Source organism: Cimex lectularius, unplaced genomic scaffold (genome assembly GCF_000648675.2).
Source record: "Cimex lectularius strain Harlan isolate CLEC.00 unplaced genomic scaffold, Clec_2.1 scaffold408, whole genome shotgun sequence".
Classification (NCBI taxonomy): Eukaryota; Metazoa; Arthropoda; class Insecta; order Hemiptera; family Cimicidae; genus Cimex; species Cimex lectularius.
The window spans coordinates 270,634-290,505 of NW_019393055.1; the positions used below are offsets into that span (position 1 = coordinate 270,634).

Below are 19,872 nucleotides of genomic sequence, written 5' to 3' on the forward strand. Positions count from 1 at the left end.
CAAAGCCTAGGTAAGTGTCTGACATGTGGAGAAAGGTTGCTCGATGTGTTCTACTTAATTGAATTGGCTTTATATAAAGAGTATGTAGTAATGCCGCCCAATGTGAAAATTATGCTTGACCATGGCGGTGATTATCTTATCTGGGTCCCCTATTCCAATTTTTAGAGAAAACAGGGCTTTATACTTAATTAATACTTTATAGATATCTCATCTTGTGTTTTTATGTTGAGACTGAATGTATTTATTAGTATGAGAGGGCTGATGGAAGAATATTGGTCTCATAGACCATCATTTAGATTAATGATGTAATATGTGTAGATGGAGATCGAGGAATATCAAGTACTCCCACCACCCTAACTGAGTGAATGGTATGCAAATAAGTAAGAATGTATTTTAGAGTGAGTGAGAGTGTGAATGGATTTAGGAACTGATTGCATTGGAGGCTGAAATGACCTAATTGTTGGGCTACCCTGGACACCACTCTCGGTGGCTGGACAGATAAGACCAAGGTCTGACCTCGGACTGCCAATACCCAGGGTGAATGATTCTCAAATTTATTGTAAATTACAAAAGCTGGAAATGCAGAAAATGATTATGAGCAGTGATAGACTCAGCTCTGCATTCGTGCATATGTATGTACATCCATGTGCCAAGTTGGTCTTATATAAATTAGTATTCAGTAATCAGCAAGGCTACAAACCAAATGTTCCTTGGCAAACAAGTTGCAAACAACTTGAACTTTTGACATACAATTCTTTAATTTAAATGTTTTACATGTAGAGACCGGATTTGTATGAAATTGCATATTCTTATTGCTAGCTTTTATGACCATTGCAATCAGATATGTATACCAATCATACTGTCATGGTACAATGGTTCAAATTTTATTCAGTTCTTGCATATTTGATGATTATTGAAAATTTGAAATATTTTTGATTACTTAAAAAATAAAAATAAATTGGGCCACCAAATTCATTGTTCATACTTCTTTCTTTCATTCTTTACTTTTCCTCTTACATTTGCTTACAACAATAATCAGTTGCCCTCTTTCATATTTTCAACCTAGAAAAAAAGTTTGATTTTTCCTTCCTTAATGAAGAGATAAATTAATGAAATCTTCAATAGAAACAATAAAGTTGTTGATCCAGTTATTCCAAGTTCCTACAACTATGCTTGCATCATTATTTGACTAAAAAATCTGTTTAGAAATACAATTATTTGTTGAGCAATAAACACTGTAGTTTTACAGAAAATAACTGAAATGTACTTTATTGTAAATTTTATTTTAGATGAATTAAGATTAGTTATTTATATAATATTTTAAATTATATGATTTTCTGAGTGACAGATTTTTCTGTCTCATTTATTTCCTTATAATACAGACATATTCTTCAATTATTTTTATGTACTTGTGTTAAATTAGGTTTTTTAATAAATAGGCCCTGATGATGGTGAAATAAACCACCAAAGCTTGGCACAGCCCAAAAAGTTGTTTTTTTTTCTCTGTGTGACCTCTAAAGATCTTATCACCCAAACTTAAATTTTTAATGATAGTTTAAAATAATACATTATTGTTAAAAATTCCCCCTGACCCAAGGCCAAATGCATGTGACATATAAATCAGTGAGTGAAGATGAGCCCGGCAAATGACCATTTCAACTTGTACACAAATTATAGTAATTTGTATTGTTGTTTGTTTAATTTGTAACACAATTGTTAATATTAATTACTATAAAATTGAGCTAATAATTAACAAAATAATAAAACAAAAAAATCATTTTATGAAATTTACATGAATCCCTAAATGAAGTGGCACAAAAATTTGTGTTTGTAGATAGACACAGCAAGAGAAAGCATTGCAACATGTGCTCCAATAATGTTAATTACCCAATTTTGATGTTATTTACTTACGGGTAAAAAACAATAAAAATAATTTAAATATTTAATATCTAAAAATTTACTGCTAATGATGTTATTAGACGAAATGTGTATTGTTATATTTCACATGTGCTCGGGGCTGAAATGACCTAGCTATCGAATGCCCCTGTAATTAAAAAAAAAATAATAATAAAACAAATACAGTAAAGAGACAACACCTTATAGAGTTTGATTGCCTGTTTGATATTTCTTTTAGATTTTTTCCTAAATTATTTATCTTACTTTGCAAAAAAATTATAATTTCAAAGATAGCTAATTTCAATACTCTACATTCATTAACCTTTCTGCTTGCAGAATAAGTAGAAGCTTTCCTTCAGGCCTTTTTACTTATCCTGAGACTTACAACAGAATTATCACAATCAAAAATGGAATATATTTCTAGATTTATAGAATCTATTTTTGTTTGTTAACTCATTAACCTTTCTGCTTCTGAAAGTTGTTCAAACATTAAAAACATAATTAATTTGATATTTCTCTGATTTTGACATTTATTTTTTCCAGTGAGGATTAAGTGGTATCCTCAGTTTTGAAGTTTAGTTTGATTCAATTTTAATAGATAGTTTTTATACAGAAATATTTAGATTTAATACACTCTAGATCTTTTTTTAATTGCTGTTAATAACTCCTAAATGACAATCATTTCCTCCTCTGCGACCTAAGTAGAGCTTGTGAAACCTGTTAAATTATAGCCTTGGAAAGTGTGCTTTTTCTTTAAAACTAAGCACTTTCCTTGAGGCCTGTTTGCATACCTCTTTTGGTGTGAGACTTGCCCTACCAAAGAGGATGTACCGTAACTAAGCTAATGCTTCACGTTCACAAAGGATATTTGCCTATGACTGGTTCATCAAAGTGGGCATGTTTCTGTCTCTGCTCCATCAATCCTGTGCAGATGTTAGTTAAGAGGGCAGTATCCTCATTACCATACTATACCATTTCCTCAAACCAGTGGTTGAGTTTTTCTTTTTCAAGCCATTTTTCCAGTACCAATTTAAGCATGCACTCACTCGGTGCACCTAGCTGTGGTTCTGGTCCTATGGGTGAGAGGGCTGCCCCTTTTTTGACTAGTTGGTCAGATAGTACAAATTTAAATATTACAATCTCAAGTTTTACAAAAGCCATGATAAAATTTTGGTAATGTTTTTCCATTATAGTTTAACAAATGTGTCAGTATTAAATGAAATGAAAATAATACTCATCAGTAATTTTATTTAAAGGCCAGATAATAAAAAATATCACTCTTCAAAAATATTGAAAATTTGAGCCATCAATTTAATTATTATAATTTTGATGAAAATTATGTTTTTCTTTTACAATCCAAATATCATCAATGACACTTCTATCTTTTCCCTAAAAATCAAGCAAGAAAATTAAACAAATTGAAAACACAAATGGCTATAATTACTGTCTTACTTTCTCCACTGATATTTGCTGTAAATGGAGATGGGATGTGTTAAAAACGTCCAAGATTGTGAACCCATAGTCGGAACTCCTAAATGCTGACCATGGCGGTGGTACTTGCGTAAAGTTAACTGTGTTTTCCTGGCAGCCCTGTAATTCATTTTTTTCCAGTAGAAACTAGCAGTACATAAACATTCAATATAAATTTTAAAAAGTTAATTTTACAGCAGAGCCAGTAATTATGTGAATAGGGGCTTCAGGATTGTGATACGGGTTCTTCTTAGGACCCTTTCTCACAGTGTAATTATATAGAGGATAAAGCCTTTCATATGAGTGTAAATGCCCCCAGAATGCAACATCAACATTATTTTCATATAATAAATCTTCAAGACCAAACCTTTGAAAAAATTAATAGTGTTAGTGTATTGTTATTAAATGTTTAATTTTTTATGTCGAGAATGTACCATTTAGAGATAGGAAGACCTGTTCTTACACGATTATTCTTATTTTTGCAATCATCAACCACATTGTCTGAACAGTACATTGGTTTATGTCCATATGCAATAATCCATGGTCGTTTATTTCTATTTTCTGGTAGATTAGCTTCCTATTTTTAAATAAAAAATAAATATAAAATATATTTAAGCAAAATTGCTACAAAAGAAATACAGGAGTACCTTTAAGTCATTCACTAGCCACTCATATTGTTTAACAAGAAGTTTCATTCCATATTTTACAAAGTAATAAGCCTCAGTGTTTAAACTAACAAAATGGATTGGACCCAAATTAAAACTGTAGTACAAATTTTCACTTTGACCAGGCATAGAGAAACGTTCTCTGAAGTGGCTGAAATTGCTGAATTCCAAACAAAAAGAAATCAAGTTTTTTCCAGTATTTCCTCCTGTGGTCTGTGGCCTTCTATGAAGTTATATATATATCTGACAGACCATTCCAGCAAGGATAAGCCGTCCAAAATGATCAGATATGGCCAAATTACAAAAAAAATTTGTATACTTACTAAGCCTCTTCATGATTACCAGGGCAGACCATGTAAGGTACATAAGACGCAATCGGCTGTAGCTGTCTCATAAATTCATCCCCCACCCTTCCATTGTTCTGCATCAACAGTCAAATTATATGATAAAGATTTGTAACAGAAAAAATCAAGACTTTACATACATCATTCATATCATAGGCCATATCTCCAACATGAATTACAGCATCGTACATGTTTCGCTGGATCTCTTCTTGAAGTATAGGAAGTGACCTGGCATTGATATTGCCCATGTCACCATAGATGGCCAGACGAGGGATCCAATCAGACTCGTTGCTAACAGTCCAAAACCAGAACATTTCAGACCACCCATAATCACTTCCACAATGATACACTGTAACAAAACCCATTGGCAATACTAAATCATTTTAAAAATGTAAGAAAACATAGCTGCAGATGTAAATTCAGCGGAATTTTGAATACTGCACCCTTTGAGGGCTATTGTATCCTTTCTCATGTACTTACTGTACAATAATGAATCAAAGAATTTAACAGTTTTATTTTTTCTGTAGTTACATTGTCTCAAAGCATTTTTTTTTTCCTGCAAATAAGTGTGATACTACATCTGGTGCAATGGAGGTCTCCTCTGACTCTTTGCCACGTACGCTATTGGTTCATGCCAATCTTTCTCATGAGCTGAATCCACACTGCTTTGCTAAGAATATTATTAGGATTTGGATTCTCTTCTTAGTTCCTTTGATGTATTCTGTAGTTTCTTTCTCTCCAAATCTTGTCAGGAGGTTTTTGAATAGTTCATTACGTACTTCCACTGTTTTCTCACTTTCGCTTCTTTGTTTCTAAGATGCTCGTTGATTATATAGATCCCTGTACCACAAAATTATTCTTCTTCAATTGCAAGGACATCGACTTTTTCATTTTCCTCTACTTTTTGTGCTGGGTCCCTGTACAGAGAGATTTTCTTTTTGAGCACCTAACATGTTCAGCTTGGTTTAACAATTCAGCACCATTCTCACATTAATGAAATTCAAGTTTTTGAGATATTGAGCAACACCTGCGCAATGTCTGCCCCAAAAGCAGGAGTCCATGAGACAATCAGTGACTTGACCTATCCTCAAACGAGTGAGCACGATTCCTTCCTTGCATTTCAGATTTCATTTTCCTGATTTCAGTAGGCCATCACTCAATCATGCTCCTGACACACAAGAGCTTCTCAGACAATCCGATCCAGCCCATAGAAGCTGCCAATGTTCTTTCAATGAATTTTTACTGGTCATGCAGTGTCAACAGGTCATATTTCAGTGGTTCTGTCTGGAGGGCAAGACATCCCAGCTTTTGCTGCCTCATCTGCATGTTTGTTGCCCTTCAGCCCAATGTATCCATGCACCCCTACCACTCCAACTCATGTCTAATAACTAAGCATGTCTTTATAATAAAAGCAGGATGAGAGGGGCCACTGAGTAATTATTATGAACATTTAAGCACCAAATTAACAAATTCAAAAGCAAAGTATAAGGCATGTACATTATTCTTATATTGTATGATATATGATAATAAACAAAAATTATGTAATACTTAAATTTTAAAAAATTCAATTAAAAAAAGAATATTAAATAAAATAAAAAGTATATTTTTCTTGGGTAATTATATTATATTGCATTGTAATAGCTGTAGCTAATTTGTGCTATAATAAATATAATGTCGTTTTAATATTCTATAATATATTTTTTATAGAATTATACAACTACATGAAATTATACTTACTATATCTACTTCTAGGTCTGAGATTTGTCAATCTAACTCTATGTATGTACTGGACCCTTGCTTCATGACCTCCATCCACAAACCGTTTTGCTGATCCTTTGGCACTTTCCGTAAGATCAAGGACACCATATTCGACAACTGAATTTGGTGTTGGCGTGAATGTCGACCAGGTGATCAGTATTTCCAGGGGGGTTTCTTTGTTATAAAAAAATATTTTATATAAAAATAATTAAAATTCTAGATCTTATCACCAATTACCCCCATATGCAATATGTATTTGCTCAGGCTGATAATGAGGGTGATTGCAGTTGACAAACAGAAACAGTTGCAATAAAATGAAATAAATCATTTTCATTTTTAACTGCAACAAGACTCCACAATGAATTAATTGTTTAAATAATCTTGGCAAAGAACAAATCTAGAGTAAACTCAAGGTTCTTGAAGAATGATTTATATTTTAAGAGATAAATTATCTTGACAACTTAATTCAATCAATCAATAAAAAAACAATAAACAAATAATTTTAATACTTTATTTTTTTATCAAGTCTTACACTTGTTTTATTATTTTGAAACAAATGTAAAATTCTTTTTACTTTTTAAATTTATAAGTATTTGAGGGTAGCAAATGTATATGTTACTGAACATTTTAGTCTGCCTATTATTGCTTGATTTGGTCTGTCAGACTACAATGATTGGTTATGACAAATTACAAATTTGGTATGAGGAAATCTCACGACTTAAGCTTTAGCAATTTATTTGGGTTTAATTTTATTTGTTTGGAAATAACAATGAGCTTTGGTTTTTATGGTGATACACATAATTAAAAACCATTTTATATATTATTGGGTTGTCCGGAAAATAATGCAGGATTTTGGTATTAAACAAAAAAAAAAGAAACTAGTTACTTTAAAGCAATGTTCTTTAATCAAAATAATTTCCCATACTCTCAATACATTTCTCCCAACGTGTTGGTAACTTATTAATTCCGTCTGAGTAGAATTCAGAATTTTTAGAATTGATAAAGTCAATAAATGCATTTTCCAGTTCCGTTTGATTTTTGAATATTATGTGTTGTAAGTAGTGGTCCAGGTGTCTAAAAAAATGGTAGTCAGTAGGCGAGAGGTCCGGAGAGTAGGGTGGGTGAGGCAAAGTTTCATAGCCAAGCTCCAATAATTTTTGTGACGTTACACGTGACACATGTGGTCGAGCGTTGTCATGCAACAAAATGGGCCCTTTCCGATTGACCAAAGAGGGCTTCATTACTGCCAATTTCTGATGCATGGTATTAATTTGGTTACAGTATGATTCAGCATTGATGGTTTCGCCAGGATTTAAGAAAGAAGCTGTAGTGTATTAAACCAAATGAAGCCCACCATACCGTAACCATTACCTTTTTTTGATGAGTTGGGGGCTTTGGAAAATGTATTGGAGCTTCTCCTTTGTCGAGCCACTGTCCAGAACGTCTAGTGTTATCGTAGAGAATCCACTTTTCGTCACATGTAACAATTCTGGCCAGAAATGGGTCATTTTTGTTTCGACAAAGAAGTGATGCACAAACATCAAAGCGCTGATTTTTTTGGCGATCGTTTAATGAGTGTGGAACCCAATTTTCGAGTTTTTTCACTTTTCCAATCGCCTTGAGGTGGTCAGCGACGGTCGTTTTACTGACTTTGAGTTGCTCTGCAAGTTCTCGAACAGTTGTTTTGGGGTTTTCTTCCACCACTGATCGCAGAACATCATCATTAAGAGAGGAAGGCCTTCCACGACCTTCTTCATCTTCAAGGCTGAAATCTCCCTCCCGAAATTTTTTAAACCACCTTTGCACAGTGCACTCATTAACACAACCCTCGCCCCAGACTTGGTTAATGTTTCTAGCCGTTTGGGCTCCGCTTCGGCCGAGTTTAAACTCGTAAAAGAAAATCGTACGAAATTCTCGCTTTGACATTATAAGGATGACTGAATTATTTCCAAGTAGCGGAATGCTACAGAGGTAAACAAACAATATCATTTGGAAGAGGATTAATAAGTGTTGACATTCATACAAATGAGTAATCCTGTAAACGTAAACAGAATATTTTATATAGATTTTTTTTAATGAAAACTTAAAATCCTGCATTATTTTCCGGACAACCCGATAATTTTAAAATGAGACATTTAAAGTTCTGGTGATGAAAATCTCTTAAAAGGTGCAATTCGGAATACTTACAAGAATTCCAACACACGAAATAGATTTAAATAATAAAAATAAAATTAGGTTTCATTTATTATTGAACAAGAATAGATTTCTTTCTTAGCAAGTTGTAGAGAGTACCTACTCTTGCTGATCCTTATTTATGTTTTTCTGGTGACCTCATTGATTTGTTCACTTCAGATATTCTGCTTATCCTGAACCATTATAGATTTTGTCTTTTGGTCGTGCCCCTTTTGTCTTTGGCTTACTTGAATGCTCCTAACTATAAACTTAACAAAAGTGATTCTTTTGAGTTCAACTTTCAATTAGATTAAATTAAAGTTAAGTAATAAAATCAACAACACAATGCTCTGCCAGCCTGAATGTGGACAGAATTTTATAATAAACATGATTTTTTAATACTTTATAAATAAAATTCTTGATTAAATAGAACATTTAAATATAACTTTTAAATATGAAGTTTTCGTTTCAAAGACAAAAAATTCCCACACAAAAAATCAAGTTTGAAAAAAAATTGATAACAGTATTCAAATGTGAATGATTAGATATACCCGAGAATTGATTGCTCTATTTATCTATTGGAACGGAGATTAGAGTACAAATAAAATACAAATTGATAAACCAAATAAGCAGTTCCATTTTTCATCTTTAGAAGAAAAGTAAACTAATTAAAAAAGACATATTCTGTGTTAGGGTTTTAGTTTGAATAATAATAGCCAGGCTCTTATGCATTTGAAAATTTAATGCATTGTTGAAGCTTTACAGACCTCCTCCTCGCAAATTTATTTCTCTCTAAAGTCCGAGCTATTACACTGAAATTTCTAATTGTAAATGACCACTAATTTAAGAAAGAATCATGATGTTTATTGATTTTAATATAAACAGATTGTTTAAACTGCATGTATCCTTGATGTTTTATCTCAGCGTATTTCTTTTATCGCAATGATCTCCAAGATAATTACAAGCTATTTTAACCTATGTTTTTTTTAAAAATATTATTTGTATAGACTTTGGTAGTAGTTAGCTTTGTAAAGCAACAATAAAGCATAAAAATGCTCTTGTATTGGAAGAATCATAAGTTACTTGTTTTAGCTGACTTTTTAAAAACTAAACTGAAGTATAAGATTTGTAAAGAAAATATTAATATTTTGTGATATGGAATGCTTCTTCTTATTTTTAATAACTTAATTTAAAGAAAATTAAAAATGTGATGATGTTACATATGATGTGACCACTGAGGAAGAGTAGATGAGGTCAAATGATTTTAACATACAAATTAGTCAGTAATTTTACACCATGGCCTCTAAACTGAAGTAAATAGAGAAAAAAAAGTTTTTTTGACAAGCAGAAGAAAAACAAATTTTTAAATAACAGAGGATAGAACATCACAGCATTTCAAAAAACAATGTACACAATCATTTGTGCCAGTTTATTTATTTTTTATCAATATTTCTTAAAACTCAAATATCAACTTCTTAAAATAACTGAATTACTATGTATTCTAATCACTGGATATTTCAATTATGAGGTTATATGAACCATTGAGGTAGCTTTTGAGAAAAGCCCATTTGTAAGAATGTTGGGTTTGAATTCAGGTCTGTTGAATATGAACCTGAGCCCTTATCTTACAGTGATGGATACCATAGCCATACCTTAATCGTTGCTGCCACCGATGGATGCCCCCTTGTAAAACTCTTAAGATTTCACTACAGTGATTTTATTTAAAGAACCAGAATGATTTTCTATGTTGCCAAAGAAATAATATTTCAGCCATTTCTTCATTCCTTTGCAGATAATGTGTCGTTTAGTACTTATGTCATACCAGTAATTCCTCATTTATCTATTTAGTTTTTTCCGGCATGTTATTTCCTCCATGACTATTTTGTAAGTACCAAAATATTTTATTTTGTGGTTGAATGTTGCTCCAAAGTTTTATAGAAAACATTTCATGATTTCTTCTACTTGTTTTGCAGAATCAGCACATTTTGTGTTTAATTTTATCTATTTCTGCTTTCTCTTACATGTAAATTCAGTACACATTTTTGTAGACAGGTTTGGAAACTGTAGGGGTATTCACAATCTTTTTGTTAATCCTGTTATCGAGAAAAATGATGATGTAGACTTGTAAGAATCGGCAAGTTAACTTAGTCTTGCATTTTGTAGCAGCTCATGTTCAAGAAAGAGCATTCCTTGTTTTGGCGAATGGCAAACCCAACGTTTATAATTTGATGCAAAAGTTATCTTTTGAACTATTGTACAAATTCAGTTCTCTGATTGGGGATTTTCCAGGGTGTTCGGTTTTGAAATTCAAAAATATCTTCGATCTGATGATCAAGGAGTGCATTTACTTTCAGTCTCACCAGAAGAAGTGATGGGATTACTGCTGGGGTATTGTTTTCAGTTTTCCTAGTCTTCAACATTTTCATTTTCTTTAAAATTATGCTCTTGTATTTTCTTTATTGCTTTGTGATATACACATGTGCTGTCTGCTTAACTTCCAGTATCTCCCCAAGATTGTAATGTATCTGAGAAAGTTGAAAGGTCTGTTTTATTACTATTTGCAGATAGAAAAGATTAAATGTTGTTTAAATATGTCAGATATCATATCTCAGATAAACTTTTTTGCACTTTGTCTTACAAGTTTTCTTAAAAACAAGTTAAAATTCTTTCTTATATGAATTTTTATGCTTAATAATTTATTTTTTGCCAAAAGTTAGTATTTTAGAGTATAATTATGTTTACAGCTCGGCATAAGGTTGGAAATTATCATAATATTGTATAATACATCTTCATTTATTATTTTATATTCCAAATATTAAATTCATATTAAATCTACTGGAACATTATTGTTTTATTTGGTGTATAATTTTTATTATATTGGTGTTTTGTTTTTACAATCCAAACATCATCAATAACTTCTCCATAATCTCCCTAGAAAAAAATTATGAAATTAGAACAAGATAAACATTAGTCAATATTAATTATTTATAACATACAAAATCTACAGCTATCTGTTGTACATGTAGGTGTGAAGAATTATATACTTCAAGAACCGTAAATCCGTAATTTGAACTTCTGAATGCTGACCATGGAGGTGGCACGTCTGTGAAATTTGACATGCTTTCTTGACACCCCTGTAAAATAATAATAACTTAGTTTGTCAAATAAAGATTATTAGAATAACTTATTACCGCAGAACCAGTTATAATATGTACAGGAGCTTCTGGATTGTAATATGGTTTTTTCTTTGAACCTTTTTTTACTATGTAATCATAAACTGGGTACATCCTTTCATAAGAATGACGATGCCCAGAGAAATGAAGATCAACGCCGTATTTATAAAATAAATTTTCAAGTCCAAACCTATAAAAAATTATGTACATTTTTTTTTTTTTTTTTAAGATTTAACATACCATTTAGTAAGTGGAATTCCTTTTCTGACTCGATTGTCCTTCTCTTTACAATCATCAACTACTCTGTCAGAACAATACATCGGTTTGTGACCATATGTAATAATCCAAGGTCTTTTAGCTCTATTTTCTGGCAGATTGGCTTCCTGTAAGAAATAAAAAAAGACAATAATATTATTTAAAACAATTAATTAATGGAAACGGAATTTTAAGACCTTTAAATCATTTAACAGCCACTGATATTGATTAACAAGTGTTCTCAAACCATACTCAATGTAGTAATACGTCTCAGTGGTCAGGCTTATAAAGTGTATAGGTCCTAAGTTGAAACTATAATATAAATTATCATTTTGACCAGGCATAGAAAACCTTTCTCTGAAGTGGCTGAAATTGCTGAAATGATTTATTTTTAATAAATATCATTTAATTTTTTTTTTTTTTGAATTATTAACTAAGCTTCTTCATGATTGCCAGGGCACACCATATAAGGAACATAAGCAGCAATCGGCTGGAGCTGTCTCATGAATTGGTCACCCATTCTTCCATTATCCTGATATTTAAAAAAATGAACATGTCATACAGCAATGTAACAAACATCTCTGGTCATACGTCTCTCATATCATAAGCAAGATCGCCAACGTGGATTATAGCATCGTACTTATTGTGCTGTGTTTCTTCTTGAAGGCGTGGTAGAGACCTGGCATTGATATTTCCCATATCTCCATAAACAGCAAGGCGAGGACTCCAATTTGTCTCATTATCAACGGTCTTAAACCAAAATTCTTCTGACCAGCCATAATGGCTCCCACAATGATATACTGAAAACAAAAATGCAGAAAATTACAATGAAATTTTCAATATTAATGGTGCATTATTTATTTTTAAATTGTGTAGTCATGTGAAATTTTACTTACGGTACTTTGTTAAAGGTCTAAGGTTTGTTAATTTAACTCTATGAATATACTGGGCCCTTGCTTCTGGTCCTCCATCAACAAAACGTTTTGCCGAACCTTCTGCTCTCTCATTAAGATCATTTACGCCATATTCCACTATCGAGTTTGGTGTCGAAGTGATTGTTGACCAAGTGATCAGTATTTCCGAAACACTATCTAAAACAGACAAAACAATGTATATCATATATGTTCTGAAATATACAGTATTACCTCCAAAAGCAATATGAATCTGTTCAGGTTGATGGTAACGAATATGACCAGCACGATGTATGCAATTAACATTTAAGAACAAAAGTTGCATTAAAACAAGAAGAAAATATTTCATATTTGGCTTGAGACAGTTTCACTATAGACTATTGAAGTGGAATATTCAACAAATTGTAGATATATAGGACATATCAATAGCAAACAGAGAAAGTTTGAAACTTGATTTAATTGATAGCTTTTATCTTTGAATATTTCCTATCTTAAAACCTCCATTTCCTTTATATAACTTATTTATTTTCAATGATTCTAGAAGTTGGATGTACCAATATACTGGTATCGAAATGAAAAGTATTTATGAAAATGTAAACATATAAAATAAATAATTTAAAAAACTATGAATGAGTCAAAGAAATAACACACTTAATTGTATTTGGAATAATACAATACTGAAAGTTTCTTTTACCAAGTAATGGCAAAAAATAATTGAAGATAAAAAATTTCATGCAAATATTATGAAAACAAAAATGATTTTCAATTTTATTTATTGATTTATTTAATAATGCCGACATAAACTTAAATTATTATTCAAAATATTGTTAAAACAATAAATTATTAAGTCAGTCTTTTAAAAAATAATCATTTAGCTCAATGGTGTATTGAAAACCTCAACCAACTAATTTCTTTAAATTTTAAGGAAAATTAATTTTTTTTTAAATTATTCTTAGAATGTTAACACAGAAATTCCATTTTTTACTGAATAAAAGTTTATTTTTATTAATATTTGTTGACTTATTTAGATATTATATTAACACTCTCACTACTTTATGAAAGGCTATTTTTCAGCGACTGTGCCACAATATTTTTATTTTACATTTTTTGTCTACTTAATGATGTATAGAGATGTTAAACTTAATTATAAACACTTCAAAAAGCAGGACATTAACTGTGAACTTTGCATGGAGTGTTTGTTGGTGAGGATTTGTTTCATTTCTTGGTGACTTGCTCGGCAATTGCTGCTGTAAGAGGATAGAAGGTGTGTCTAGCAGGTTTTTTTTAGAGTGCATTATTGGCTAGGATTGGACTACGTTGGTAAATTTTTGTAAAGAGGCTCCTCTTAGAGCAATAATCAGAGGCACTTGGTGAGGGTGGCAGCGTCCCTTCTTGTGGGTTCCCCTCTTAAACCTAGAATGTGTTAGGACCAGAATGACAGTATGACATCTAACCGAACACTCTAGACTCCAGAAGAATTTTTATAGACTTAGAGCAGCAAAAACAAGCTTATGCAGATATTGCAAAGGAGGAGAAAATGTAGAACATGTGCTCTGTTGGTATGAAGGTTTTTGCAAGCTGAGATTATTACTCCTAAGAGAGGAAATGCACAGAAGCCCTAAATGAAGCTTTGCTAACTGCTAAAAAGCCTTAAACTTAATGAAGAACAAAAGACAATGATGGAAATTGCAGAATTATACCAATAATGGTCGCTGAGCACAAGATTGTAAAGAGGCTGACTACCAAAACCTAAAATAAAACTTAAATAGCAGTGGCGTATTTGGCTGAAGGTCGTGGGTTCGAATCCCGCTTGTGACCCTGACTTTTATCTCAACCAAAACCTTAATTAATTGAAAACAATTTATTTGGTCAAGTGGACCACGATTATTAAAAGTATCCACAAATAGAAATCAAATTTAATTATATTTATCTTAATTAATTTTATAATTATTACAATCAAGACCTCAAGTAAAAAGTAGAACTAATTAAAATAATACAGTCAATTATGACTCTAATATGTACACGGATTATATTTATATTTTTTAGCATGATTTAAATAAACACCTATTTTTATTTTGTATGTATGTATATGTATATTTCAGAAGTACGAGTTTACTGCAGAATATTTGTGTTCTTGGAATATATTTATTCGTTTAGGGTATATTTGTTATTTTTTTAAGTATTGTGAATATGATTAGTCTTTAATATTGTCTCTTCTTTTAGTATCTTTTTATTAATAATTATTAGTATCTATGCTATAAGAATTATGCAGGTTGAGATTCCTAGTCCTGGTAGAAGAAAAGCTATGGCTTGATGGGTATACATGGAAGCCCTTAACAAATCTTTGGGATCTGGTAAAAAGACTCAAGCTTAATGGAGGGCGCTAGACAATCAGGGAGATTGTACAATAGAACAATAATGGTCACAATACACAAAATTGTAAAAAGATTGATTGTATCAATCAAAACCTAAAATTTAAAAAATCCATATAAATAGAAACTAAATTTAATTATATTTCTCCTTTTTCAATTAAACATCTATTTGTTCTTTTGTCTGGATGTATATGTACATTTCAAGAGAATGTGTTTTTTAGTATCTTTTATTTATTTAAATATGTGTTTATTTATAAATTATTTGATAGTTTCTTAAAGATGTGAGGAGCGGTCAAGAATGAAGTATTTTTGAAAAGAAACCTTTTTAATTTTTTGATGCGTTTCAACCTTTATTTGGGTCATCTTCAGGGCCTGGATGAATTACAAAACATATATTCAAGGGGGGAAAATACAATATTGATGTAAATATAAATTTTGAACCAAGTATTTCATCCTCACATAAAGTGTGGTTCTATTGTTGTGGGTGTCATATTGGTTTTGTGTGAAATTGTTGTGAAATGTGAATTTGTATTCTGCTGTTTTTAAAGGATTGTGACAGGGTGGTATTGCATCCCATACCCTGATGATGGCCTGAATAGAAATAGAAACATTGGCAAAAAAATAAAAAAGGTGGTTTTCTAAAATACTTTATTCTTTACCGCTCCTCATGACTTTAACCAATTTTTTTTGACAGGTTTATGTGTTTATTTGAGTCTGAGTATGATGTATATTTTCTGTATGTGCTCTTTGTATGTGTCACATTTTTTTAAAATTAATATCAGAGATATTCACAATATTTGTTAGATGTCTCCTAGTTCATTTGTAAAGTGTTAGATGTGGTATTATTTTAGATTGCTACAGGCCATCAACTGGTTTTTAAATTATATAAACCACACTAAATAAAATTAATAAAAACTTCTTTCTGCTGAGAAATATGATCAAGACTTTGATTGTTACAATAGTTAGACAAGGAGGACCAAAAATAATTTGTTCGACTTTATTTTTAAAATTGGGCGGTTTTGTTCAACACAAGACCTCAGTTCTTCCCAAAGAGGTTTTAGTCTATTTATTTTCTGGTTATCGCGTTGATTTAGAACGTTGTCTACCGGAGGATGTGTTTGTTTTAATACTAATATAATTAGAAAAACATTAAAATGGCTCTCAGGAGTAGATTAAATCCAATAATTAACAATATTTTCAATGCTCATAAATACATTTTAAATGCAGACAAAGTCTCCAGCAAACCACTAGTGGTGAGTTTTATATTATTCTTTACATATTAAAAAAATACATATTCCATTACTTTATACCATGTTATAGAATTTAAGTAAACTGCCCAGAAAAAAATGTATACTTTATTGAAGGATATAATTGTTTCAGCTTTCTCGTAACATTGCTGTCATAAAACCCGAGAGAGATTACGATCCAAGCAAGACCATCGATTATGAAGTAAGCAAGGATGAAAACGAGTGGAAGTATGTCGTTCGAGCTCTGCCTTTAAAATTTATTCCAGAGGTGGTGAAGAAAGACGCCTACCCATCAGGCTGGAAGCCGCAGAGCGGTAATGAATTTTATCCGTTGTTCAGGTTATTCAATTTAACTTTTGATCTTAATCAAAATAACTTCTGTGTTAGAATCAGCAATGAAATTTCCCTACTACATCAGGAGGTCGAAGAATCACATGATACCCGTTTATCTTCACTTTTCACATAGGAACACAAGAAGATTGACACACATTCATCATATTGCAGGTGACATTTGGCTCTTAGAAAAGGAACTAAGGAATTATTTAACCTCGCTCAGAAAGTATAAGATTGGTATAAGGGTCGATGAAGTTGGGGGTAAACTTGTGATCAGAGGAGACCATGTAAACAATATCAAGAATTGGTTATCTGAGAAAGGATTTTAAATGGTTTAATTGTGGATATAATTGGTAGTTATTTTAAATAAATTTTTGTCTTAACTTTTGCATTGCCTTTTATTTTAATATAATCTGTATTGCCTGTATGATTTTACATTGTTGGTGATTATTTTATACATGTCGTAAAAATTTAGTTTTCACTTAACCTTCCAGGTGATTTTGTTTTTTAATTGTGTACATGTTAAAAGTATCAAGTTAATTTAATAATAAATTTATAATGATTAAAGAATGCGGAAAAGGTGGTTTAATATGTCACATGATATACCTTTGAGCTATATAGAGTGTGGTTCAATTCAAAATGAAGACAATGACAATTACTAGCTCTTTTTACATATTGTGTTTTACACATTTTTCCAAATTTTGTTGGGAATTTTTTTGTGGTATGTTTCATTAGCATTGAAATAATGGCAGAAAAAGGAGAAAGGTACATTCAATTACTAAAATATCTCATAAAAGAAGCAGGCATTGACATCACTATTCTGCTTTTTGGAGGAAATATCATTCTTTCATTCTATATTTTTGGCAAAACCTACACGATGTGGGTGACAATAAAAGGACATATATGTAATATATACATATTACATATTAGCTTCATTTAAAAAGCCCTACTTGAACGGTTAGGGTTGGAAATTTAAGAATATATCTATCTATCTAGGATTAAAAACTGCATTGGGTGCTGAAATAACCTATGACCAATGTCTGACCCTAGATGCCCAAAACCCGAAGTGGGTGACTTGTGTCTTGTAGCAAGAAGCCATAAGCTCAATTATGTTGTATTGTTCTGTACGTATGTACATGTAAGATGTACTGTCTGTATGTATATATATCATCAATCCCATTTAGCTTAAAATTTAAGAAGAATTTTAAACTTTTGTTTGTAAAAATGTAAGGTTGGGTATCGCAGTGGCGTCTGATTTACATGGAACCATTAGAAGAAGAATTAACACCATACATCATATGGGAGGGTACCACACCATAATTACAATGGTGTATCAAATATAAATGGGACTGATTTTCTTAAAAATGTCAAAGGGGTGTAGACCTGAAAGGGGTTGATGGGCTTGAACATTGTACCATTGGGGACTGGCTGAACCAACCGCAACTCTCCCCAGTCCCTTTAATTCAATAGAAACCATGAGATAAAAAGGGCATGTCTCCATGGAGCAACAGATTATTATCAAGTTTTTGACCAAAGGGGTGAACCCAACCGAAATTTTGGGGCAATTAAAGGCAAGGTACGAGGACAATACCCTGTCAAGAACCTGTATCTTTGCTTGGCGCAAAAAATTTTGTGAAACGTGTAAAAAGGTCAGGATTGAGATCTATGATCATGTCGACTTTATCCATGATCAATGCACAGTAAATATGCAAAATTATTGTGAATTATTGGATGCTGTATAATTGTCATTTCTAAGAAAAAGGAAGAATCAGTCAGCCAGAAGTGTCATTCGTCTGCAGAACAATGCCAGATCCCATATAGCTAATGCCATGAGACAAAAATTGGATGTAATAGGATGTGAAATGTTAGAACATCCACACTATAGTCCTGACTTTCCTCTTGTTAGAAGCCCTTGAAGGCTAGCATTTTGACATGATAACGAAGGGATGGAACCATTTGTGCTCCAATGACTGAGAACGACCCAAGAATTTTTATGATGATGCAATAAAAAAATTTCCAATCCGATGAGAAAAATATATTTTTAGGTCAGTAGAATATATAGAAAAATAATGTATTTATTTACTTTAAAAAAAAATAAAGTTAGAATTTCTTTTTTAAATGAGTCCAGTTCATGTTTGTTACACTCTTGTATAATAGAATCTTAAAACCTGACTTTCCTGGACTGGAATTTTGGGGTTCTTCCAATGCAAACACAAATTATAATTTTTTTTACAAGTATTTTTCTACAATATTTTTTTATTGAAACCACCCCAGCTTTATTTTGTTTAACAATTTCATTAGCCAAAATTTTGGGTAGTGTCTTTCAGGAAAACATAAGCCCTTTTAAACGTACCTTAGATGTAATTTTAATGTAAACAAAACTAACAATTCTATGTAAGTTTTCTATGTATATGTTCTCTGTATCTATGTAAGATGTATTTTTGGACAGTGAAAACAACATTTTAATCAATAATTTATTAAATGTTTCCACTTCATCAACTCTAATGAAACCCCATACTTGTGCCACATAGCACATGATAGAGCGCATGACAGAACCAAGCACACGAAACTTTGCAGACAGTGGGATGGCATTACTTCCAATGAGTGGGTAAAATTGTTGAATGGATAGCAAATTTTGCCATACTGTTTTTTCTCAAAATGTTTTAATGACAGCTGTGATGTTAAGATGATTCCCAAATATTTATAGGATGTTAAATGTCAATTTTTTACTTTATTCATGATGATGATCCTTGGGCTTTACTTAGATAGTAGACTTACTTGGAATCCACATACACGATTAAAACGGCAAGAACTTAACAAAAGATATGGACTACTCAGACACCTTCTTGGACCAAAATCAAAACTAAGCATACATAACAAACTAACCGCTTACAAAACACTCATCAGACCTATTTAGACCTACGGAATCGAGCTGTGGGGCTCGGCCAAATCATCCAATATCCAACGAATTCAGTCTTTTCAATCTAAAGTTCTCCGCCGTATCCTCAATGCTCCCTTCTACGTCACAAATCAAACGATCCATAAAGATCTTAAAATCCCTTTCGTGAAAGATCTTATCCATACACGCTTCTTCACTTTTCACTCTAAACTCTCCCTCCATCCTAACCCTTTAGCCCTAACTCTTTCCTCAACATCTCACCCTTACAATCCTCCACGCCGTTTAAAACGACGATGGCCTCGTGACCTTCTATCTAACCCACCAAATTAACTTTTACTCCCCCCCCCCCCAATTAAATAAAAGTTAGTTTCTCTCCT

At 31.9% G+C, this 19,872-nt stretch overlaps 3 protein-coding genes across 3 annotated transcripts; 1 reads left to right on the top strand and 2 right to left on the bottom strand.

Annotated features, from left to right (window-relative positions):
- Positions 1-3,125: 3,125 nt before the first annotated feature.
- Positions 3,126-6,535, bottom strand: LOC106671075 (acid phosphatase type 7-like). Its single transcript, XM_014401882.2, has 9 exons — positions 6,371-6,535; positions 6,113-6,307; positions 4,516-4,724; positions 4,355-4,452; positions 4,014-4,191; positions 3,801-3,943; positions 3,562-3,733; positions 3,349-3,486; positions 3,126-3,285 (listed from the first exon to the last, which is right to left on the bottom strand). Exons 1-9 carry the CDS (start codon positions 6,465-6,467, stop codon positions 3,208-3,210), a joined length of 1,308 nt encoding a protein of 435 aa, XP_014257368.1. The 5' UTR covers positions 6,468-6,535; the 3' UTR covers positions 3,126-3,207.
- Positions 6,536-11,137: 4,602 nt separating this feature from the next.
- Positions 11,138-13,136, bottom strand: LOC106671034 (acid phosphatase type 7-like). Its single transcript, XM_014401794.2, has 9 exons — positions 12,879-13,136; positions 12,630-12,824; positions 12,325-12,533; positions 12,168-12,265; positions 11,931-12,108; positions 11,719-11,861; positions 11,497-11,668; positions 11,302-11,439; positions 11,138-11,236 (listed from the first exon to the last, which is right to left on the bottom strand). Exons 1-9 carry the CDS (start codon positions 12,991-12,993, stop codon positions 11,138-11,140), a joined length of 1,347 nt encoding a protein of 448 aa, XP_014257280.1. The 5' UTR covers positions 12,994-13,136.
- A 2,935-nt stretch (positions 13,137-16,071) lies between these two features.
- Positions 16,072-16,985, top strand: LOC106671076 (probable 39S ribosomal protein L49, mitochondrial). The gene is made up of 3 exons (XM_014401883.1): positions 16,072-16,269; positions 16,397-16,577; positions 16,651-16,985. Exons 1-3 carry the CDS (start codon positions 16,171-16,173, stop codon positions 16,923-16,925), a joined length of 555 nt encoding a protein of 184 aa, XP_014257369.1. The 5' UTR covers positions 16,072-16,170; the 3' UTR covers positions 16,926-16,985.
- Positions 16,986-19,872: the final 2,887 nt, after the last annotated feature.